Source organism: Oncorhynchus gorbuscha, linkage group LG08 (assembly GCF_021184085.1).
Source record: "Oncorhynchus gorbuscha isolate QuinsamMale2020 ecotype Even-year linkage group LG08, OgorEven_v1.0, whole genome shotgun sequence".
NCBI classification, from domain to species: domain Eukaryota; kingdom Metazoa; phylum Chordata; class Actinopteri; order Salmoniformes; family Salmonidae; genus Oncorhynchus; species Oncorhynchus gorbuscha.
The window spans coordinates 7,573,540-7,599,535 of NC_060180.1; the positions used below are offsets into that span (position 1 = coordinate 7,573,540).

Below are 25,996 nucleotides of genomic sequence, written 5' to 3' on the forward strand. Positions count from 1 at the left end.
TTTGTGTGTGTGTGTGTGTGTGTGTGTGTGTGTGTGTGTGTGTGTGTGTGTGTGTGTGTGTAGGCAGGTAGGGGAAGGGGTATCAGGAAGGGGAAAGAGTTCTTAGATGTTGACAGTCTATAACAGGCTATAGGGGCACCCACTGGGTGGTCATTAATTAAGCCTGATAGGAGGCATCCACTGAAATGTAATATGATGATGCTGAATCTATGTTGGAAACTGATTGGATATGCAAAGACATCAATGGAAGGGAATGTTTTTCCCACCCAACTTTTCATCTAATCCAATGACATGGTGACATTTTTTCAAATTTTCACATTGAAATCACGTTATCTGACAACTCAAACAAATGTAAATCAAACCTTGACTTTGGAATTACACCTGTGACCAGTGGAACAGGATTCCTTGTTAGATTCGTTGGAATACAATAATTTGAATGATACTTCATGAACGGTGAAAAACAAGGAACTTAACTACGAGATGTCATAACATATATATATATAGTATATAGTATATGTACAATATTATAGTCTCATGACTGACATAAAAATCCACATTTTATCCATAATAAGGGTTAACAGGATAAGAGCGTCTGCTAAATGACTTAAATGTAAATGTAAATGTAACAATATAAGAAGCCTGAATATCAGGTGCTAATAGCACCCCCAAGTGGTGGAGAGTTCACATCACACATTACACCTGTACTGCACAAACCATTCAGCTGAAAGTCTTCAAAGAACTACTTAGTGTGAATCCTACCATTAGTTCAACCATCAAGATCAAGACCATATTAAGAGAACACTATTGAAATAAATGCCTGTCTGGCCTGTCTGGCTTAAGACAGACAGCACTATTGGAAGGATCCCTTTTTGGAGAGCTGTTCATGTCTGAATTAATGCTTCTTCAGACTACAAACTAGAGACTCCCTGCCAAGGGGTTGCCAAGTTGAGGTAAACAGGATACATCATTGTTAATAACTCATAAGTTGACTAAAAGGACCATCAGAGTCTGAAAATAGAGTCAAGGAGAGATAACATGGAAAGTCAGAGTACGGAGAAGTACAGCAGAAATGTATACTTTGACTTTACAACGTCATTCACTGTTTAAAGCTCTTGAGTTCTTTGATGCTATTTTCTTGCTGCATTGTTTTGTTTTCTTGCTGTAAAGTTTTGTTTTCATGATGCTTGTGGAAGGTGGTGACTGTTAGTAGTTGCATACTGGAATGTAGGCGGAAATGAACTGAAAAGCTAAAGCAGCAAGAGCCTCCGGAGCGAGCAGTGGACAGCTGCTGAGGAAATGATCACTATAACTGTCATCAAAGCATGACATGTCCTGACAGCTCCTTCAAAAGCAATAGAAAACAACACAAGCCATTTTGGAGAGTTTACATTTTTATTAGACAGCTCTCATTTTCGACAACGTCACATGCCCTGTCATGCGTTTCATGTCCTGTCTCTTCCTCGGGTTTGTGGTCAGGATGCACTCCATTCTTAGGGGTGGCCATGATGAGGGGCAGGGGCCCGCGCTCCGGCTGAAACTCACCAGGCAGAAACTGTTGGGTCTCTTACAGAGAGAAGAGAAGATCGTTAGTCTAAAGCAGTGTGTGTGTGCGCGTGTGTGTTTATGTTCAGAGCTCATGACTATGTTTTTACAGGAAGATTCCCAGAGATTGGCCGAGAACCAGCAAGCAACCCTGACAATGGCTCACCTGATTGGCCAGTCTGGTGAACAGAGCCATGGTGATGTTGAGCAGGTTGACGGAGCCCTCTTCCTTGGCGTACATGTCCTCTACACCAATCAGCTTACAGATGGTGATGACCGCGCGGTGACAGTGTAGTCCGTAACCTGACACAGCAACATGTTAGACTCGCCAGACTAACAGACAACCTCCATGCCACAGTGTTAATGACTTCCATTGCAAACAAATGAAAATTGAAAATGAAAATGAACTCATACACGGGGTAACATAATACGTTGCTGGTCCAGATTCACAAGGGACTCTAGTGTTGCATGTAAGGTCAAAGGTCCTCTGAGTTGACACTCCTCCTGAAGCTGGAGGCCCCTGTGTCTCTAACACTACTACATTGGAGTTTCATTATCCTTTACATAACACACCTGCGTCCGAGGCTATGTGAGACTGTTCACATGATAGGATGTAAATGAGAGAGAGATGTGGGTGTGAATAGATTTGTATTCAAGACTGTGTGTATGTGTTTGAGTAAATGTGTGAACCGTATCAGAGACACTTTTTGTGTGTGTGTGTGTGGGGGGGCACAGTGCTCTGTCAGTTGAACAAACTCTCATCAACTTATTGCTCCTCTGGGTTGAGCACAGCTTGTTAGGGCAGCCATACACACACAAATGTTTAACCTTTATTTAACTAGACAAGTCAGTTAAGAACAAATTATTATTTTTAATGACAGCCTAGGAACGGTGGGTTAACTGCCTTGTTTAGGGCCAGGACGACAGATTTGTACCTTGTCTGCTCAGGGATTCAAACTTGCAACCTTTCGGTTACTAGTCCAACGCTCTAACCACTAGGCTACCCTGCCGCCCCAAAATGCTCTACCACCCCTTGGTGCTGTTTCTTCATGAGTAGGGTGGTCCTCTTGAAGGTGGAGTTGATGTCATGGTAAACTGTTACAAAGAAAAAAACATCCATGTCAACCCAGCTGTCAGTCATCAGCTCACCCTAGCCAGTATGACCCTTTCCCTCTGGCCAACAAAGTGCACTAAATAGGGAATAGGGGACATTTTTTAATCTCTCCCGATGAGCAATGGGTGATGAGTCAGAACCTTGAGTGAGTGTGACTTAGTGGGTTAGTGACAGGAGTCAAAGAGCCAGCCTGTCCTGTGTTAGTCTGGGCCGGCATGGCACAAACACATCACCCACAGAACAGAACACTTACAGGAGCTGCAGGAGGTCCGGGCCTGTTAGGAACAGCCTCTTTCAGTGTGTGTGTGACTAACACAGAGACCAACTTACAGCAAGAGAATCAAACAAAACCCCACAGAGAGAAAAACGTGCCTTTCATCTAGTAATTTGCAGCAACATCCCCTCTGCAGAAAACCTTTAACAAGAATATTACTGTTCACACATTTTTTTTATGTGATCACTATTTAACTTATTTTGTGTAGTGCTGTTTGCAGTTTGATTAGTCTGTTGAGGGAATAGATTATTATAGACAACACAGGTATCTTTTGGTTATCACTACGGCAACAGCTTCCAGGAACGACACAATATTTACATCTTACAGTTATTCAGAAAATAAGCAAAAGGAATAGAACAACAATATGTACATAACTGCCAAGTGGTACAGTATTTGGAATTTCAGTACAGAAGAAAGATCATTGGTGAGCTCGCTCACTTAAAGTACAGTGGTTTGCATAGAAAAAAAGCCTGGTTCACTGTTCAGACAGTCAGAATAAACATAGGAAAAAGCCTGGTTCACTGCTCAGACAGTCAGAATAAACATAGGAAAAAGCCTGCCAAAGAGAGGAGTCACAAAAAGCAGAAATAGAGATAAAATGAATCACTAACCTTTAATGATTTTCATCAGATGACACTCATAGGACTTCATGTTACACAATACATGTCTGTTTTGTTCAATAAAGTTAATTTTATATCTAAAAATCTCAGTTTACATTGGCGTGTTACGTTCAGTAATGTTTTGCTTCCAAAACATCCGGTGATTTTGCGGAGAGCCACATCAATTTACAGAAATACTCATCATAAATGTTGATGAAAATACAAGTGTTATGCATGGAACTTTAGATAAACTTCTCCTTAATGCAACCGCTGTGTCAGATTTCAAAAAAGCTTTACCGAAAAAGCACACCATGCAATAATCTGAGTACGGCGCTCGGACACAAAAACAAGTCATACAGATATCCGCCATGTTGTGGAGTCAACAGAAGTCAGAAATAGCACTATAAATATTCACTTACATTTGATGATCTTCATCAGAATGCACTCCCAGGAATCCCAGTCCCACAATAAATGATTGATTTCTTCGATAAAGTCCATCATTTATGTCCAAATACTTCCTTTATGTACGCGCCTTGAGTTCACAAATCCAAATTCACGACACGCAGGCCAGATGAAAAGTAAAACAATTCCATTACAGTTCGTAGAAACATGTCAAACGATGTATAGAATCAATCTTTATGATGTTTATAACATTAATCTTCAATAATGTTTCAACCGGAGAATTTCTTTGTCTTTAGAAATGCGATGGAACGCAGCTATCTCTCACGGGAGCGCGCCTGAATGAGCTCATGGCACTCTGCCAGACCCCTGACTCAGCTCTCATTCCCCCCTACTTCACAGTAGAAGCCTCAAACAAGGTTCTAAAGACTGTTGACATCTAGTGGAAGCCCTAGGAAGTGCAATATGACCCCATAGATACTGTATATTCGATAGGCAATGAAAACTACAAACCTCAGATTTCCCACTTCCTGGTTGGATTTCAGGTCAATATATCTTAGCAGATTCCAACATCAACCAAGTCAATATAGTTTATCAGATTCCAACATCAACCAAGTCAATATAGTTTAGCAGATTCCAACATCAACCAGGTCGATATAGTTTAGCAGATTTCAAAATCAACCAGGTCAATATAGCTTAGCAGATTCCAAAATCAACCAGGTCAATATAGCTTAGCAGATTCCAACATCAACCAGGTCAATATAGCTTAGCAGATTCCAACATCAACCAGGTCAATATAGCTTAGCAGATTCCAACATCAACCAGGTCAATATAGTTTAGCAGATTCCAACATCAACCAGGTCAACATAGCTTAGCAGATTCCAACATCAACCAGGTCAATATAGTTTAGCAGATTCCAACATCAACCAGGTCAACATAGCTTAGCAGATTCCAACATCAACCAGGTCAATACAGCTTAGCAGATTCCAACATCAACCAGGTCAATATAGTTTAGCAGATTCCAACATCAACCAGGTCAATATAGTTTAGCAGATTCTAACATCAACCAGGTCAATATAGTTTAGCAGATTCCAACATCAACCAGGTCAATATAGTTTAGCAGATTCCCGGCTAGAATCCCAAACCCGTCCACTTGGAGAAATGACTTCTAACAAGACCATTTAAAACGACCCATTACTGCCGACACTGCAGAGCAGAACAATGTGAAACAACAACTTTATGGGAGGCAGAAGGAGCCCATTAACTTAGACATGCTATTATAAAGAAGAGGGTGAGCCCTGGTGGAGAACTGAAGGGAGGAGGCAGGCCCCTGGTTCATTGCATTTGGTGATAATCTTCCCTTCCCTCCCTCTTCTCGGTTATTGCTATCCTCCTAAAAGTCCCATCAAATAAACTGACCAGAGACTATAGTCAAACGAACAAATAATCACTGGTTACCAAACAGAATGCAGGTAGCATCTTATTAAACCTCAGGCTTTTTAAGAGTGATTGATCTTTCCTTCAAGGCCTCAGTCGCCACTGTTTACACTTTGTGTCTGATGTTTGGACTGAGTTAAAGTTCCTGCTGGTGTCTGGGCGGCGGTGTGTGTGTGTTTGCCCCTGGGGAGACAACCCATCTCATCCCTCCTTGACACCCTCTCAAAATGTAAGAGCTTTACAGTGGTCTGGATAGAGAGACGAATGCTGCCCTTCCCGGCCATTCACTCTGTTCTCCTCACTCCGGACAGATTTACGAGCTGCAGTGTGACCTGGGAGGCAGCAGAGGGCAGTGTGAGCATATGACAGGACCAGGGGACAAGACGAGGGTTAGCCATACATACAGCCCTGCTCTACACACATCCACACACCTGTAACACACACATACACAAACTGACCTAGAACATACATTTACACACAGACACACACTGCAATACACACACACATTCTGCAATACACAAACAGCAAACATACTGAGTCAAGATCCTCTGATCTAGACCATCACTGCCACAGACCCGTGAGTTGGAGGATCAGAGAAGAGATGGGAAACAGACCCAGGGCAACACAAAGTGACTGAAGTAGTTATGTGAGCATTACTCTTGAGCAGCAGTGTCAGAGGCCATTTCCATCTGTTCAGCTACACGCATGACTGTGTGAGGAAGAGCAGAGCAGAATACTAAGAAACAAACTTTATGCTCTCTGGTGTACAGGGACGAGCAGCGTTCAACATCTACTCTGTCTGTACTGCACTAATGTGAGTGGACACTGTTGTTCACCATGTCAATCAATATCAATCACTGTTCTTGAGGTACTCTGGTAGTAGGCCAGTATACGGTTGCCTCTAAAATACTTGTATTTAGTTGTGCAGCTGACTAGGTATCTGAAATATGTGTATTTAGTTGTGCAGCTGACTAGGTATCTGAAATATGTGTATTTAGTTGTGCAGCTGACTAGGTATCTGAAATATGTGTATTTAGTTGTGCAGCTGACTAGGTATCTGAAATATGTGTATTTAGTTGTGCAGCTGACTAGGTATCTGAAATACGTGTATTTAGTTGTGCAGCTGACTAGGTATCTGAAATATGTGTATTTAGTTGTGCAGCTGACTAGGTATCTGAAATACGTGTATTTAGTTGTGCAGCTGACTAGGTATCTGAAATATGTGTATTTAGTTGTGCAGCTGACTAGGTATCTGAAATATGTGTATTTAGTTGTGCAGCTGACTAGGTTTCAGATACCTAGTCAACTGCGTTCATCCACCTCTGGCCTGCTCGCCTCCCTACCACTGAGGAAGTACAGCTCCCGCTCAGCCCAGTCAAAACTGTTCGCTGCCCTGGCCCCCCAATGGTGGAACAAACTCCCTCACGACGCCAGGACAGCGGAGTCAATCACCACCTTCCGGAGACACCTGAAACCCCACCTCTTTAAGGAATACCTAGGATAGGTTAAGTAATCCCTCTCACCCCACCCCCCTAAGTTTTAGATGCACTATTGTTAAGTGACTGTCCCACTGGATGTCATAAGGTGAATGCACCAATTTGTAAGTCGCTCTGGATAAGAGCGTCTGCTAAATGACTTAAATGTAAATGTAAATGTAAATACGTGTATTTAGTTGTGCAGCTGACTAGGTATCTGAAATACGTGTATTTAGTTGTGCAGCTGACTAGGTATCCCCCTTTCAGTTCCGTTATTTGTTTTTTCAAATAACCATTCAAATACTCAAATAAAAGTACTTATTTTGGACTGTGCATTTTGAATCGACAAAAATACACTATTTTAAATACCATATACTCAAATACATGTGGAATTAAATCCAGTCTGACTGTGACAAGTGTCCACCTGTGCTCCCTCCATCCAGAAAGTGAGAGTGTTAAGTGGGAATAGGACTTGTCCCCATGCTAGTTTCAGTGCTAATGATAAAGGCAGGGATTTGGTGCTGAGAGAACATCAAAGGAAAGAGCTGCCCTGAGCAGCAGCAATAGTTACGTAACTAACACAAACACAGAGAGAGAGAGAGAGAGAGAGAGAGAGAGAGAGAGAGAGAGAGAGAGAGAGAGAGAGAGAGAGAGAGAGAGAGAGAGAGAGAGAGAGAGAGAGAGCAGGGGATATTTTTTCTTACAGGGCTAACACCAGTGAGGACCAGAACCTAAGGCTGGTATCATGAACCTAAAGAACTCCACTTTGCCCTCCTGCGTGCACACACACACACACACACACACACACACACACACACACACACACACACACACACACACACACACACACACACACACACACACACACACACACACACACACACACACACACACACACACACACACACACACACACACACACACACACACACACACACACACACACACACACACTCACACTCACACACACTTTTATCCATCCATCTCTTTGGGTAGATGTTTCTGCCTTCTCAGCATCCTCAGTCTAAAATGGCTCCATTCCTGACTACAGCTGAGTGCAAACCTCTGAAGCTGTAGCCATACACAGCCTGTGAACTGTCTTCAGATACAGAGATGAGATGATGAGACAGATCATGATGGCAGTAGTGTGCTGTAGGAGAGGCCCAGCCCAGATCAGGGAGAGAGACGAAAGAGTGGAAAGATGGGTGTGGAAAAGTATCATCTTTATGAGACATGGGTAAAGAGAGACAAGTGAGAGGACATGGAGAGAGAGGAGGACACGGAGAGAGGAGGAAACGGAGAGAAAGGAGGACACGGAGAGAGAGGAGGACACGGAGAGAGAGGAGGACACTGAGAAAGAGGAGGACACAGAGAGAGGAGGACACGGAGAGAGAGGAGGACACAGAGAGAGAGGAGGACACAGGGAGAGAGGAGGACACGGAGAGAGAGGAGGACACTGAGAGAGAGGAGGACATGGAGAGAGAGGAGGACACTGAGAAAGAGGAGGACACAGAGAGAGGAGGACACGGAGAGAGAGGAGGACACAGAGAGAGAGGAGGACACGGAGAGAGAGGAGGACACGGAGAGAGAGGAGGACACAGAGAGAGAGGTGGACACGGAGAGAGAGGAAGACACGGAGAGAGAGGAGGACACGGAGAGAGGGGAGGACATGGAGAGAGAGGAGGACATGGAGAGGCCGATACATAAGCAAGAGGATGAGAGGGGGAGAAAGAGGGAAGGGGAGATTGATAGGAGAAAGAGAAATAGAGAGGGATAAAGAGGGGAGAGAGAGGGTAGCAGAGAGAGAAATAGAGAGGGATAAAGATAGGGAGGGAGAGAGAGAGGGTAGCAGAGAGAGAAATAGAGAGGGATAAAGATAGGGAGGGAGAGAGAGGGTAGCAGAGAGAGAAATAGAGAGGGATAAAGATAGGGAGGGAGAGAGAGAGGGTAGCAGAGAGAGAAATAGAGAGGGATAAAGATAGGGAGGGAGAGAGAGGGTAGCAGAGAGAAAATAGAGAGGGATAAAGATAGGGAGGGAGAGAGAGGAGAGAGAGAAATAGAGAGGGTTAAAGATAGGGAGGGAGAGAAAGCAGAGAGAGAAATAGAGAGGGATAAAGATAGGGAGGGAGAGAGAGAGGGTAGGAGGGTTAAAGAGAGGGAAGAGAGAGAGGGATAAAGATAAAGATAGGGAGGAGAGAGAGAGGGTAGCAGAGAGATAAACAGAGAGGGATAAAGATAGGGAGGGAGAGCAGGGTAGGAGAGAGAAAATAGAGAGGGTTAAAGATAAGGGAGAGAGAGAGGGTAGGAGAGAGAAATAGAGAGGGATAAAGATAGGGAGGGAGAGAGAGGGAGCAGAGAGAGAAATAGAGAGGGATAAAGATAGGGAGGAGAGAGAGAGGGGAGAGAGAGCAGAGAGAGAAATAGAGAGGGATAAAGATAGGGAGGGAGAGAGAGAGGGTAGGAGAGAGAGAAATAGAGAGGGTTAAAGATAGGGAGGGAGAGAGAGAGGGTAGCAGAGAGAGAAATAGAGAGGGATAAAGATAGGGAGGGAGAGAGAGAGGGTAGCAGAGAGAGAAATAGAGAGGGATAAAGATAGGGAGGGAGAGAGAGAGGGTAGCAGAGAGAGAAATAGAGAGGGATAAAGATAGGGAGGGAGAGAGAGAGGGTAGGAGAGAGAGAAACAGAGAGGGATAAAGATAGGGAGGGAGAGAGAGGGTAGGAGAGAGAGAAACAGAGAGGGATAAAGATAGGGAGGGAGAGAGAGAGGAGAGAGAGAAATAGAGAGGGATAAAGATAGGGAGGGAGAGAGAGGGGGTAGCAGAGAGAGAAATAGAGAGGGATAAAGATAGGGAGGGAGAGAGAGGGTAGCAGAGAGAGAAATAGAGGGGATAAAGATAGGGAGGGAGAGAGAGAGGGTAGGAGAGAGAGAAATAGAGAGGGATAAAGATAGGGAGGGAGAGAGAGAGGGTAGCAGAGAGAGAAATAGAGGGAGGGAATGAGCTGGACTCCCACATGAAGGCTGTTGCAGTAATGGTAGCATACAGAGCCAACTGTTCAGATTGATTGGCACAGCAGAGGGACAGAATTATCCGCACCAAATACCCCCCCCCCCCCAAAACAGACAGTAGGACCAAGACAGGACAGAAAGTAGGACCAGGACAGGACAGAGAGTAGGACCAGGACAAAACATCAGGAACAGGACACAACAGACAGTAGGACCAGGACAGGACAGTAGGACCAGGACAGGACACAACAGACAGTAGGACCAGGACAGGACAGTAGGACCAGGACAGGACACAACAGACAGTAGGACCAGGACAGGACAGTAGGACCAGGACAGGACACAACAGACAGTAGGACCAGGACAGGACAGTAGGACCAGGACAGGACACAACAGATAGTAGGGCCAGGACAGGACACGGCACAACAGAGAGTAGGACCAGGACAGGACAGTAGGACCAGGACAGGACACAACAGACAGTAGGACCAGGACAGGACAGTAGGACCAGGACAGGACACAACAGATAGTAGGGCCAGGACAGGACACGGCACAACAGACAGTAGGGCCAGGACAGGACAGGACACAACAGGCAGTAGGACCAGGACAGGACACAACCGAGAGTAGGACCAGGACAGGACAGAGAGTAGGACCAGGACAAAACTGTAGGAACAGGACACAACAGACAGTAGCACCAGGATAGGACAGTAGGACCAGGACAGGACACAACAGACAGTAGGACCAGGACAGGACAGTAGGACCAGGACAGGACACAACAGACAGTAGGACCAGGATAGGACAGTAGGACCAGGACAGGACACAACAGACAGTAGGGCCAGGACAGGACAGTAGGACCAGGACAGGACACAACAGACAGTAGGACCAGGACAGGACAGTAGGACCAGGACAGGACACAACAGACAGTAGGACCAGGACAGGACAGTAGGACCAGGACAGGACACAACAGATAGTAGGGCCAGGACAGGACACGGCACAACAGAGAGTAGGACCAGGACAGGACACAACAGACAGTAGGGCCAGGACAGGACAGGACACAACAGGCAGTAGGACCAGGACAGGACACAACCGAGAGTAGGACCAGGACAGGACAGAGAGTAGGACCAGGACAAAACTGTAGGAACAGGACACAACAGACAGTAGCACCAGGATAGGACAGTAGGACCAGGACAGGACACAACAGACAGTAGGACCAGGACAGGACAGTAGGACCAGGACAGGACACAACAGACAGTAGGACCAGGATAGGACAGTAGGACCAGGACAGGACACAACAGACAGTAGGGCCAGGACAGGACAGTAGGACCAGGACAGGACACAACAGACAGTAGGGCCAGGACAGGACACAACAGACAGTAGGACAGGGACACAACAGGCCACTACAGGACACAACAAAGAGTAGGACCAGGACACAACAGACAGTAGGACCAGGACACAACAAACAGTAGGACCAGGACACAACAGACAGTAGGGCCAGGACAGGACTGGACACAACAGAGAGTAGGACCAGGACACAACAGGACACAACAAAGAGTAGGACCAGGACACAACAGACAGTAGGACCAGGACACAACAGACAGTAGGACCAGGACACAACAGGACACAACAAAGAGTAGGACCAGGACACAATAGACAGTAGGACCAGGACACAACAGAGAGTAGGACCAGGACACAACAGGACACAACAAAGAGTAGGACCAGGACACAACAGAGAGTAGGACCAGGACACAATAGACAGTAGGACCAGGACACAACAAAGTAGGACCAGGACAGGACACAACAGATAGGACCAGGACACAACAGAGACAGGACCAGGACACAACAGAGAGTAGGACCAGGACAGGAACAGACAGTAGGACCAGGACACAACAGAGAGTAGGACAAGGACACAATAGACAGTAGGACCAGGACACAATAGACAGTAGGACCAGGACATAACAGACAGTAGGACCAGGACACAATAGACAGTAGGACCAGGACACAACAGAGAGTAGGACCAGGACACAACAAAGAGTAGGACCAGGACACAATAGACAGTAGGACCAGGACACAACAGGACACAACAGAGAGTAGGACCAGGACACAACAGGACACAACAAAGACCAGGACCAGGACACAACAGACAGTAGGACCAGGACACAACAGGACACAACAGAGAGTAGGACCAGGACACAACAGGACACAACAACGAGTAGGACCAGGACACAATAGACAGTAGGACCAGGACACAACAGGACACAACAAAGAGTAGGACCAGGACACAACAAAGAGTAGGACCAGGACACAATAGACAGTAGGACCAGGACACAACAGGACACAACAGAGAGTAGGACCAGGACACAACAGGACACAACAAAGAGTAGGACCAGGACACAATAGACAGTAGGACCAGGACACAACAGAGAGTAGGACCAGGACACAACAGGACACAACAAAGAGTAGGACCAGGACACAACAGAGAGTAGGACCAGGACACAATAGACAGTAGGACCAGGACACAACAAAGAGTAGGACCAGGACACAATAGACAGTAGGACCAGGACACAACAGAGAGTAGGACCAGGACACGACAGAGAGTAGGACCAGGACATAACAGACAGTAGGACCAGGACACAACAGAGAGTAGGACAAGGACACAATAGACAGTAGGACCAGGACACAATAGACAGTAGGACCAGGACATAACAGACAGTAGGACCAGGACACAATAGACAGTAGGACCAGGACACAACAGAGAGTAGGACCAGGACACAACAAAGAGTAGGACCAGGACACAATAGACAGTAGGACCAGGACACAACAGGACACAACAGAGAGTAGGACCAGGACACAACAGGACACAACAAAGAGTAGGACCAGGACACAATAGACAGTAGGACCAGGACACAACAGGACACAACAGAGAGTAGGACCAGGACACAACAGGACACAACAAAGAGTAGGACCAGGACACAATAGACAGTAGGACCAGGACACAACAGGACACAACAAAGAGTAGGACCAGGACACAACAAAGAGTAGGACCAGGACACAATAGACAGTAGGACCAGAACACAACAGGACACAACAGAGAGTAGGACCAGGACACAACAGGACACAACAAAGAGTAGGACCAGGACACAATAGACAGTAGGACCAGGACACAACAGGACACAACAGAGAGTAGGACCAGGACACAACAGGACACAACAAAGAGTAGGACCAGGACACAACAGAGAGTAGGACCAGGACACAACAGAGAGTAGGACCAGGACACAACAGGACACAACAAAGAGTAGGACCAGGACACAACAGAGAGAAGGACCAGGACACAACAGAGAGTAGGACCAGGACACAACAAAGAGTAGGACCAGGACACAACAGAGAGTAGGACCAGGACACAACAGAGAGTAGGACCAGGACACAACAGGGCACAATAGACAGTAGGACCAGGACACAACAAAGAGTAGGACCAGGACACAACAAAGAGTAGGACCAGGACACAACAGGACACAACAAAGAGTAGGACCAGGACACAACAGAGAGTAGGACCAGGACAGAACAGAGAGTAGGACCAGGACACAACAGAGAGTAGGACCAGGACACAACAGAGAGTAGGACCAGGACACAACAGAGAGTAGGACCAGGACACAACAGGACACAACAAAGAGTAGGACCAGGACACAACAGGACACAACAATGAGTAGGACCAGGACATAACAGGACACACCAAAGACTAGGACCAGGACACAACAGAGAGTAGGACCAGGACACAACAGAGAGTAGGACCAGGACACAACAAAGAGTAGGACCAGGACACAACAAAGAGTAGGACCAGGACACAATAGACAGTAGGAACAGGACAGGACACAACAGAGAGTAGGACCAGGACACAACAGAGAGTAGGACCAGGACACAACAGAGAGTAGGACCAGGACACAACAGGACACAATAGACAGTAGGACCAGGACACAACAGAGAGTAGGACCGGGACACAACAAAGAGTAGTACCAGGACATAACAGACAGTAGGACCAGGACACAACAGACAGTAGGACCAGGACCAGGACAGGACAGGACACAACAAAAGAGAGTAGGACCAGGACACAACAGACAGTAGGACCAGGACAGGACAAAGTAGGACCAGGACAGGACACAGGACACAACAGACAGTAGGACCAGGACACAACAGACAGTAGGACCAGGACACAACAGGACACAACAAAGAGAGTAGGACAGGACACAACAGAGAGTAGGACCAGGACACAACAGAGAGTAGGACCAGGACACAACAGACAGTAGGACCAGGACAGGACAGGACACAACAAAGAGTAGGACCAGGACATAACAGACAGTAGGACCAGGACACAACAGACAGTAGGACCAGGACACAACAGACAGTAGGACCAGGACACAACAGACAGTAGGACCAGGGCAGGACAGGACATAACAGACAGTAGGACCAGGACACACCAGACAGTAGGACCAGGACAGGACACAACAGACAGTAGGACCAGGACACAACAGACAGTAGGACCAGGACACAACAGAGAGTAGGACCAGGACACAACAGAGAGTAGGACCAGGACACAACAGAGAGTAGGACCAGGACACAACAGAGAGTAGGACCAGGACACAACAGAGAGTAGGACCAGGACAACAGAAGAGTAGGACCAGGACACAACAGAGAGTAGGACCAGGACACAACAGAGTTAGGACCAGGACACAACAGAGAGTAGGACCAGGACACAACAGAGAGTAGGACCAGGACACAACAGACAGAGGACCAGGACACAACAGACAGTAGGACCAGGACCAGGACAACAGAGAGTAGGACCAGGACACAACAGACAGTAGGACCAGGACACAACAGACAGTAGGACCAGGACACAACAGAGAGTAGGACCAGGACACAGGACAACAGAGAGTAGGACCAGGACACAGGACAGTAGGACCAGGACACAACAGACAGTAGGACCAGGACAGGACACAACAGAGAGTAGGACCAGGACACAACAGACAGTAGGACCAGGACACAACAGACAGTAGGACCAGGACAGGACAGGACACAACAGAGTAGGACCAGGACACAACAGACAGTAGGACCAGGACAGGACAGGACACAACAGAGAGTAGGACCAGGACACAACAGACAGTAGGACCAGGACAGGACAGGACACAACAGAGAGTAGGACCAGGACACAACAGACAGTAGGACCAGGACACAGACAGAGACAGTAGGACCAGGACACAAACAGAGAGTAGGACCAGGACACAACAGACAGTAGGACCAGGACACAACAGAGAGAGTAGGACCAGGACAGGACAGGACAAACAGAGAGTAGGACCAGGACAGGACAGGACACAACAGACAGTAGGACCAGGACAGGACAGGAAACAACAGAGAGTAGGACCAGGACAGGACAGGACACAACAGAGAGTAGGACCAGGACACAACAGACAGTAGGACCAGGACACAGGACAGAGAGAGTAGGACCAGGACAGGACACAACAGAGAGTAGGACCAGGACACAACAGAGAGTAGGACCAGGACACAACAAACAGAGAGTAGGACCAGGACAGGACAGGACACAACAGACAGTAGGACCAGGACAGGACAGGAAACAACAGAGAGTAGGACCAGGACAGGACAGGAAACAACAGAGAGTAGGACCAGGACAGGACAGGACACAACAGAGAGTAGGACCAGGACAGGACAGGACAGAACAGACAGAGAGTAGGACCAGGACACAACAGACAGTAGGACCAGGACACAACAGACAGTAGGACCAGGACAGGACAACAGACAGTAGGACCAGGACACAACAGAGAGTAGGACCAGGACAGGACAGGACAACAGAGAGTAGGACCAGGACAGGACAGGACACAACAGAGAGTAGGACCAGGACACAACACAACAGAGAGTAGGACCAGGACAGGACAGACAGTAGGACCAGGACACAACAGAGAGTAGGACCAGGACAGGACAGAGAGTAGGACCAGGACACAACAGAGAGTAGGACCAGGACAGGACAGGAAACAACAGGACAGGACCAGGACACAACAGACAGTAGGACCAGGACAGGACAGGACACAACAGAGAGTAGGACCAGGACAGGACACAACAGACAGACAGGACACACAACAGAAGTAGGACCAGGACACAACAGAGAGTAGGACCAGGACACAACAGACAGTAGGACCAGGACACAACAACAGAGAGTAGGACCAGGACAGGACAGGACACAACAGAGAGTACCAGGACCAGGACACAGGACAGACAGTAGGACCAGGACAGGACAGGAAACAACAGAGAGTAGGACCAGGACACAACAGACAGGACACAGGACAGAGAGTAGGACCAGGACACAACAGGACACAATAGACAGTAGGACCAGGACACAACAGACAGTAGGACCAGGACAGGATAGTAGGACCAGGACAACAGACAGAGAGTAGGACCAGGACACAGGACACAACAGACAGTAGGACCAGGACAGGACAGGACACAACAGAAGTAGGACCAGGACAGGACCAGGACACAACAGAGAGTAGGACCAGGACAGGACATAACAGAGAGTAGGACCAGGACACAACAGACAGTAGGACCAGGACACAACAGACAGTAGGACCAGGGCAGGACACAACAGAGAGTAGGACCAGGACACAACAAAGGGTAGGACCAGGACACAACAGACAGTAGGACCAGGACAGGACAGGACACAACAAAGAGTAGGACCAGGACAGGACAGGACATAACAGACAGTAGGACCAGGACACAACAGACAGTAGGACCAGGACAGGACACAACAGACAGTAGGACCAGGACACAACAGACAGTAGGACCAGGGCAGGACACAACAGAGAGTAGGACCAGGCCACAACAGACAGTAGGACCAGGACAGGACACAACAGACAGTAGGACCAGGACACAACAGACAGTAGGACCAGGAAACAACAGAGAGTAGGACCAGGACACAACAGACAGTAGGACCAGGACAGGTCACAACAGAGAGTAGGACCAGGACACAATAGACAGTAGGACCAGGACACAACAGAGAGTAGGACCAGGACAAGACAGAGAGTAGGACCAGGACACAACAGAGAGTAGGACCAGGACACAACAGAGAGTAGGACCAGGACACAACAGAGAGTAGGACCAGGACACAACAGAGAGTAGGACCAGGACACAACAGAGAGTAGGACCAGGACACAACAGACAGGGACAGGACACAACAGACAGTAGGACCAGGACCGGAAACAACAGAGAGTAGGACCAGGACAGGACAAAACAACAGTAGGACCAGGACAGGACAGGACACAACAGAGTAGGACCAGGACAGGACAGGACACAACAGAGAGTAGGACCAGGACACAACAGACAGTAGGACCAGGACACAACAGAGAGTAGGACCAGGACAGGACAGAACACAACAGAGAGTAGGACCAGGACACAACAGACAGTAGGACCAGGACAGGACAGGAAACAACAGAGAGTAGGACCAGGACACAACAGACAGTAGGACCAGGACAGGACAGGACACAACAGAGAGTAGGACCAGGACAGGACACAACAGACAGAAGGACCAGGGCAGGACACAAAAGAGAGCAGGACCAGGACACAACAGAGAGTAGGACCAGGACACAACAGACAGTAGGACCAGGACAGGACACAACAGAGAGTAGGACCAGGACACAACAGACAGTAGGACCAGGACAGGACACAACAGACAGAGGACCAGGGCAGGACCAGGACAGGACAGGACACAACAGAGAGTAGGACCAGGACAGGACAGGACAGAACAGACAGTAGGACCAGGACAGGAACAGACAGTAGGACCAGGACAGGACACAACAGACAGTAGGACCAGGACACAACAGACAGTAGGACCAGGAAACAACAGACAGTAGGACCAGGACAGGACAGACAACAACAGGAGTAGGACCAGGACAGGACAGGACACAACAGACAGTAGGACCAGGACAGGACAGGACACAACAGACAGTAGGACCAGGACACACCAGAGAGTAGGACCAGGACAGGACAGGACACAACAGAGAGTAGGACCAGGACACAACAGACAGTAGGACCAGGACAGACAACAACAGAGAGTAGGACCAGGACAGGACAGGACACAACAGAGAGTAGGACCAGGACAGGACAGGACACAACAGACAGTAGGACCAGGACAGGACAGGAAACAACAGAGAGTAGGACCAGGACAGGACAGGACACAACAGAGAGTAGGACCAGGACACAGGAAACAGCAGAGAGTAGGACCAGGACAGGACAGGACACAACAGAGATAGGACCAGGACAGGACACACAACAGACAGTAGGACCAGGACAGGACAGGAAACAACAGATAGTAGGACCAGGACAGGACAACAACACAGTAGGACCAGGACAGGACAGGACACAACAGACAGTAGGACCAGGACACAGGAAACAGAGAGTAGGACCAGGACAGGACAGGAAACAACAGAGAGTAGGACCAGGATTGGACAGGACACAACAGAGAGTAGGACCAGGACAGGACAGGACAGGACAGAACAGACAGTAGGACCAGGACAGGACAGGAAACAACAGAGAGTAGGACCAGGACAGGACAGGAAACAACAGACAGTAGGACCAGGACACAACAGACAGTAGGACCAGGACACAACAGGACACAACAGAGTAGGACCAGGACACAACAGGACACAATAGTAGGACCAGGACAGAGACCAGGACACAACAGGAGACAGGACAGGACACAACAGACAGTAGGACCAGGACACAACAGACAGTAGGACCAGGACACAACAGAGAGTAGGACCAGGACACAACAAAGGACCAGGACATAACAGACAGTAGGACCAGGACACACCAGAGAGTAGGACCAGGACAGGACAGGACAGGAAACAAAGAGAGTAGGACCAGGACACAACAGACAGTAGGACCAGGACAGGACAGGAAAAGAGAGTAGGACCAGGACACAACAGACAGTAGGACCAGGACAGGACACAACAGAGAGTAGGACCAGGACAGGACACAACAGAGAGTAGGACCAGGACAGGAAACAACAGAGAGTAGGACCAGGACAGGACAGGACACAACAGAGAGTAGGACCAGGACAGGACACAACAGACAGTAGGACCAGGACAGGACAGGACAACAACAGAGAGTAGGACCAGGACAGGACAGGAAACAACAGAGAGTAGGACCAGGACAGGACACAGACAGTAGGACCAGGACAGGACAGGAAACAACAGAGAGTAGGACCAGGACAGGACAGGAAACAACAGAGAGTAGGACCAGGACAGGACACAACAGACAGTAGGACCAGGACAGGACAGGACAGACAGACAGTAGGACCAGGACACAACAGACAGTAGGACCAGGACACAACAGACAGTAGGACCAGGACACAACAGACAGTAGGACCAGGACACAACAGAGAGTAGGACCAGGACAGGACAGGAAACAACAGAGAGTAGGACCAGGACAGGACAGGACACAACAGAGAGTAGGACCAGGACAGGACAGGACACAACAGAGAGTAGGACCAGGACACAACAGACAGTAGGACCAGGACAGGAAACAACAGAGAGTAGGACCAGGACAGGACAGGACACAACAGAGAGTAGGACCAGGACACAACAGACAGTAGGACCAGGACAGGACACAACAGAGAGTAGGACCAGGACACAAACAGACAGTAGGACCAGGACAGGACAGGACACAACAGAGAGTAGGACCAGGACAGGACACAACAGACAGAGTAGGACCAGGACAGGACACAAAAGAGAGTAGGACCAGGACACAACAGAGAGTAGGACCAGGACACAACAGACAGTAGGACCAGGACAGGACAGGAAACAACAGAGAGTAGGACCAGGACAGGACAGGACACAACAGAGAGTAGGACCAGGACAGGACAGGACACAACAGACAGTAGGACCAGGACAGGACAGGAAACAACAGAGAGTAGGACCAGGACAGGACAGGACACAACAGAGAGTAGGACCAGGACAGGACAGGACAGAGAGAGTAGGACCAGGACAGACAGGACACAACAGAGAGTAGGACCAGGACACAACAGACAGTAGGACCAGGACAGGACAGGACAACAGACCAGGACAGGACAAGAAACAACAGAGAGTAGGACCAGGACACAACAGACAGTAGGACCAGGACAGGACAGGAAACAACAGAGAGTAGGACCAGGACACAGGACAACAGAGAGTAGGACCAGGACACAGGACACAGGACAGGACACAACAGAGAGTAGGACCAGGACACAACAGACAGTAGGACCAGGGCAGGACACAACAGAGAGTAGGACCAGGACACAACAGAAGGGTAGGACCAGGACACAACAGACAGTAGGACCAGGACAGGACAGGACACAACAAAGAGTAGGACCAGGACAGGACAGGACATAACAGACAGTAGGACCAGGACACAACAGACAGTAGGACCAGGACAGGACACAACAGACAGTAGGACCAGGACAAACAGACAGTAGGACCAGGACAGGACAGGACACAACAGACAGTAGGACCAGGCCACAACAGACAGTAGGACCAGGACAGGACACAACAGACAGTAGGACCAGGACACAACAGACAGTAGGACCAGGAAACAGGAGTAGGACCAGGACACAACAGACAGTAGGACCAGGACAGGACACAACAGACAGTAGGACCAGGACACAATAGACAGTAGGACCAGGACACAACAGAGAGTAGGACCAGGACAAGACAGAGAGTAGGACAGGACACAACAGAGAGTAGGACAGGACACAACAGAGAGTAGGACCAGGACACAACAGAGAGTAGGACCAGGACACAACAGAGAGTAGGACCAGGACACAACAAAGACCAGGACAGAGAGTAGGACCAGGACACAACAGACAGGAGGACCAGGACCGGAAACAACAGAGAGTAGGACCAGGACAGGACAGGAAACAACAGACCAGGACAGGACAGGACAGGAAACAACAGAGAGTAGGACCAGGACAGGACAGGACACAACAGAGAGTAGGACCAGGACACAACAGACAGTAGGACCAGGACAGGACAACAACAGAGAGTAGGACCAGGACAGGACAGGAAACAACAGAGAGTAGGACCAGGACACAACAGACAGTAGGACCAGGACAGGACAGGAAACAACAGAGAGTAGGACCAGGACACAACAGACAGTAGGACCAGGACAGGACAGGACAGAGAGTAGGACCAGGACAGGACACAACAGACAGACAGGACAGGACACAACAGAGAGTAGGACCAGGACACAACAGACAGTAGGACCAGGACACAACAGACAGTAGGACCAGGACAGGACAGGACCAGGACACAACAGACAGTAGGACCAGGACAGGACAGGAACAGACAGTAGGACCAGGAGGACACAACAGAGAGTAGGACCAGGACACAACAGAGAGTAGGACCAGGACAGGACAGGACAGAACAGACAGTAGGACCAGGACAGGACAAACAACAGAGAGTAGGACCAGGACAGGACAGGAAACAACAGACAGTAGGACCAGGACACAACAGACAGTAGGACCAGGAAACAACAGACAGTAGGACCAGGACAGGACAGGACAACAACAGAGAGTAGGACCAGGACAGGACAGGACACAACAGACAGTAGGACCAGGACAGGACAGGACACAACAGACAGTAGGACCAGGACACACCAGAGAGTAGGACCAGGACAGGACACAACAGAGAGTAGGACCAGGACACAACAGACAGTAGGACCAAGACAGGGCAGGAAACAACAGAGAGTAGGACCAGGACAGGACAGGAACAACAGAGAGTAGGACCAGGACAGGACAGGACACAACGACAGTAGGACCAGGACAGGACAGGAAACAACAGAGAGTAGGACCAGGACAGGACAGGACACAACAGAGAGTAGGATCAGGACAGGACAGGAAACAGCAGAGAGTAGGACCAGGACAGGACAGGACAGGAACAGAGATTAGGACCAGGACAGGACACAACAAACAGTAGGACCAGGACAGGACAGGAAACAACAGATAGTAGGACCAGGACAGGACAAGAAACAACAGAGAGTAGGACCAGGACAGGACAGGACACAACAGACAGTAGGACCAGGACAGGACAGGAAACAACAGAGAGTAGGACCAGGACAGGACAGGAAACAACAGAGAGTAGGACCAGGATTGGACAGGACACAACAGAGAGTAGGACCAGGACAGGACAGGACAGGACAGAACAGACAGTAGGACCAGGACAGGACAGGAAACAACAGAGAGTAGGACCAGGACAGGACAGGAAACAACAGACAGTAGGACCAGGACACAACAGACAGTAGGACCAGGACACAACAGGACACAACAGAGAGTAGGACCAGGACACAACAGGACACAATAGACAGTAGGACCAGGACACAACAGAGAGTAGGACCAGGACACAACAAAGAGTAGGACCAGGACACAACAGACAGTAGGACCAGGACACAATAGACAGTAGGACAAGGACACAACAGAGAGTAGGACCAGGACACAACAAAGAGTAGGACCAGGACATAACAGACAGTAGGACCAGGACACACCAGAGAGTAGGACCAGGACAGGACAGGACAGGAAACAAAAGAGAGTAGGACCAAGACACAACAGAGAGTAGGACCAGGACAGGACATAAAAGAGAGTAGGACCAGGACACAACAGAGAGTAGGACCAGGACACAACAGACAGTAGGACCAGGGCAGGACACAACAGAGAGTAGGACCAGGACACAACAAAGGGTAGGACCAGGACACAACAGACAGTAGGACCAGGACAGGACAGGACACAACAAAGAGTAGGACCAGGACAGGACAGGACATAACAGACAGTAGGACCAGGACACAACAGACAGTAGGACCAGGACAGGACACAACAGACAGTAGGACCAGGACACAACAGACAGTAGGACCAGGACAGGACAGGACATAACAGACAGTAGGACCAGGCCACAACAGACAGTAGGACCAGGACAGGACACAACAGACAGTAGGACCAGGAAACAACAGAGAGTAGGACCAGGACACAACAGACAGTAGGACCAGGACAGGACACAACAGAGAGTAGGACCAGGACACAATAGACAGTAGGACCAGGACACAACAGAGAGTAGGACCAGGACAAGACAGAGAGTAGGACCAGGACACAACAGAGAGTAGGACCAGGACACAACAGAGAGTAGGACCAGGACACAACAGAGAGTAGGACCAGGACACAACAGAGAGTAGGACCAGGACACAACAAAGAGTAGGACCAGGACACAACAGACAGTAGGACCAGGACACAACAGACAGTAGGACCAGGACACAACAGACAGTAGGACCAGGACACAACAGACAGTAGGACCAGGACACAACAGACAGTAGGACCAGGACCGGAACAACAGAGAGTAGGACCAGGACAGGACAGGAAACAACAGAGAGTAGGACCAGGACAGGACAGGACAGGAAACAACAGAGAGTAGGACCAGGACAGGACAGGACACAACAGAGAGTAGGACCAGGACACAACAGACAGTAGGACCAGGACAGGAAACAACAGAGAGTAGGACCAGGACAGGACAGAACACAACAGAGAGTAGGACCAGGACACAACAGACAGTAGGACCAGGACAGGACAGGAAACAACAGAGAGTAGGACCAGGACAGGACAGGACACAACAGAGAGTAGGACCAGGACAGGACACAACAGACAGAAGGACCAGGGCAGGACACAAAAGAGAGCAGGACCAGGACACAACAGAGAGTAGGACCAGGACAGGACAGGAAACAACAGAGAGTAGGACCAGGACAGGACAGGAAACAACAGAGAGTAGGACCAGGACAGGACACAACAGAGAGTAGGACCAGGACAGGACAGGACAGAACAGACAGTAGGACCAGGACAGGACCGGAAACAACAGAGAGTAGGACCAGGACAGGACAGGAAACAACAGACAGTAGGACCAGGACACAACAGACAGTAGGACCAGGAAACAACAGACAGTAGGACCAGGACAGGACAGGAAACAACAGAGAGTAGGACCAGGACAGGACAGGACACAACAGACAGTAGGACCAGGACAGGACAGGACACAACAGACAGTAGGACCAGGACACACCAGAGAGTAGGACCAGGACAGGACACAACAGAGAGTAGGACCAGGACACAACAGACAGTAGGACCAAGACAGGGCAGGAAACAACAGAGAGTAGGACCAGGACAGGACAGGACACAACAGAGAGTAGGACCAGGACAGGACAGGACACAACAGACAGTAGGACCAGGACAGGACAGGAAACAACAGAGAGTAGGACCAGGACAGGACAGGACACAACAGAGAGTAGGATCAGGACAGGACAGGAAACAGCAGAGAGTAGGACCAGGACAGGACAGGACACAACAGAGATTAGGACCAGGACAGGACACAACAAACAGTAGGACCAGGACAGGACAGGAAACAACAGATAGTAGGACCAGGACAGGACAAGAAACAACAGAGAGTAGGACCAGGACAGGACAGGACACAACAGACAGTAGGACCAGGACAGGACAGGAAACAACAGAGAGTAGGACCAGGACAGGACAGGAAACAACAGAGAGTAGGACCAGGATTGGACAGGACACAACAGAGAGTAGGACCAGGACAGGACAGGACAGACACAGACAGTAGGACCAGGACAGGACAGGAAACAACAGAGAGGACCAGGACCAGGACAACAGACAGTAGGACCAGGACACAACAGACAGTAGGACCAGGACACAACAGGACACAACAGAGAGTAGGACCAGGACACAACAGGACACAACAGAGAGTAGGACCAGGACATAACAGACCAGGACACAACAAAGAGTAGGACCAGGACACAATAGACAGTAGGACCAGGACACAATAGACAGTAGGACAAGGACACAACAGAGAGTAGGACCGGGACACAACAAAGAGTAGTACCAGGACATAACAGACAGTAGGACCAGGACACACCAGAGAGTAGGACCAGGACAGGACAGGACAGGAAACAAAGAGAGTAGGACCAAGACACAACAGAGAGTAGGACCAGGACAGGACATAAAAGAGAGTAGGACCAGGACACAACAGAGAGTAGGACCAGGACACAACAGACAGTAGGACCAGGACACAACAGACAGTAGGACCAGGACAGGACAGGACACAACAAAGAGTAGGACCAGGACAGGACAGACATAACAGACAGGACCAGGACACAACAGACAGTAGGACCAGGACAGGACACAACAGACAGTAGGACCAGGACACAACAGACAGTAGGACCAGGACAGGACAGGACAGTAACAGACAACAGACAGTAGGACCAGGACAGGACAACAGACAGTAGGACCAGGACAGGACACAACAGACAGTAGGACCAGGACACAACAGACAGTAGGACCAGGAAACAACAGAGAGTAGGACCAGGACACAACAGACAGTAGGACCAGGACAGGACACAACAGAGAGTAGGACCAGGACACAATAGACAGTAGGACCAGGACACAACAGAGAGTAGGACCAGGACAAGACAGAGAGTAGGACCAGGACACAACAGAGAGTAGGACCAGGACACAACAGAGAGTAGGACCAGGATACAACAGAGAGTAGGACAGGACACAACAGAGAGTAGGACCAGGACACAACAAAGAGTAGGACCAGGACACAACAGACAGTAGGACTAGGACACAACAGACAGTAGGACCAGGACACAACAGACAGTAGGACCAGGACACAACAGACAGTAGGACCAGGACACAACAGACAGTAGGACCAGGACCGGAAACAACAGAGAGTAGGACCAGGACAGGACAGGAAACAACAGAGAGTAGGACCAGGACAGGACAGGAAACAACAGAGAGTAGGACCAGGACAGGACAGGACACAACAGAGAGTAGGACCAGGACACAACAGACAGTAGGACCAGGACAGGAAACAGAGAGTAGGACCAGGACAGGACAGAACACAACAGAGAGTAGGACCAGGACACAACAGACAGTAGGACCAGGACAGGACAGGAAACAACAGAGAGTAGGACCAGGACACAACAGACAGGGACCAGGACAGGACAGGACACAACAGAGAGTAGGACCAGGACAGGACACAACAGACAGAAGGACCAGGGCAGGACACAAAAGAGAGCAGGACCAGG

At 49.1% G+C, this 25,996-nt stretch overlaps 1 protein-coding gene across 1 annotated transcript in view; it reads right to left on the reverse strand.

The window, feature by feature from the left end:
• Nucleotides 1-1,395: 1,395 nt before the first annotated feature.
• LOC124042245 (28S ribosomal protein S5, mitochondrial-like) overlaps nucleotides 1,396-25,996 on the reverse strand; it is a 76,741-nt gene continuing 52,140 nt past the window's right edge. The window contains exons 2-3 of the mRNA XM_046360659.1: nucleotides 1,709-1,845; nucleotides 1,396-1,563 (exon numbers count right to left, since the gene is read on the reverse strand). Of these exons, the coding sequence (XP_046216615.1) occupies nucleotides 1,396-1,563; nucleotides 1,709-1,845 (305 nt within the window). The remainder of the gene's footprint in view (nucleotides 1,564-1,708; nucleotides 1,846-25,996) is intronic.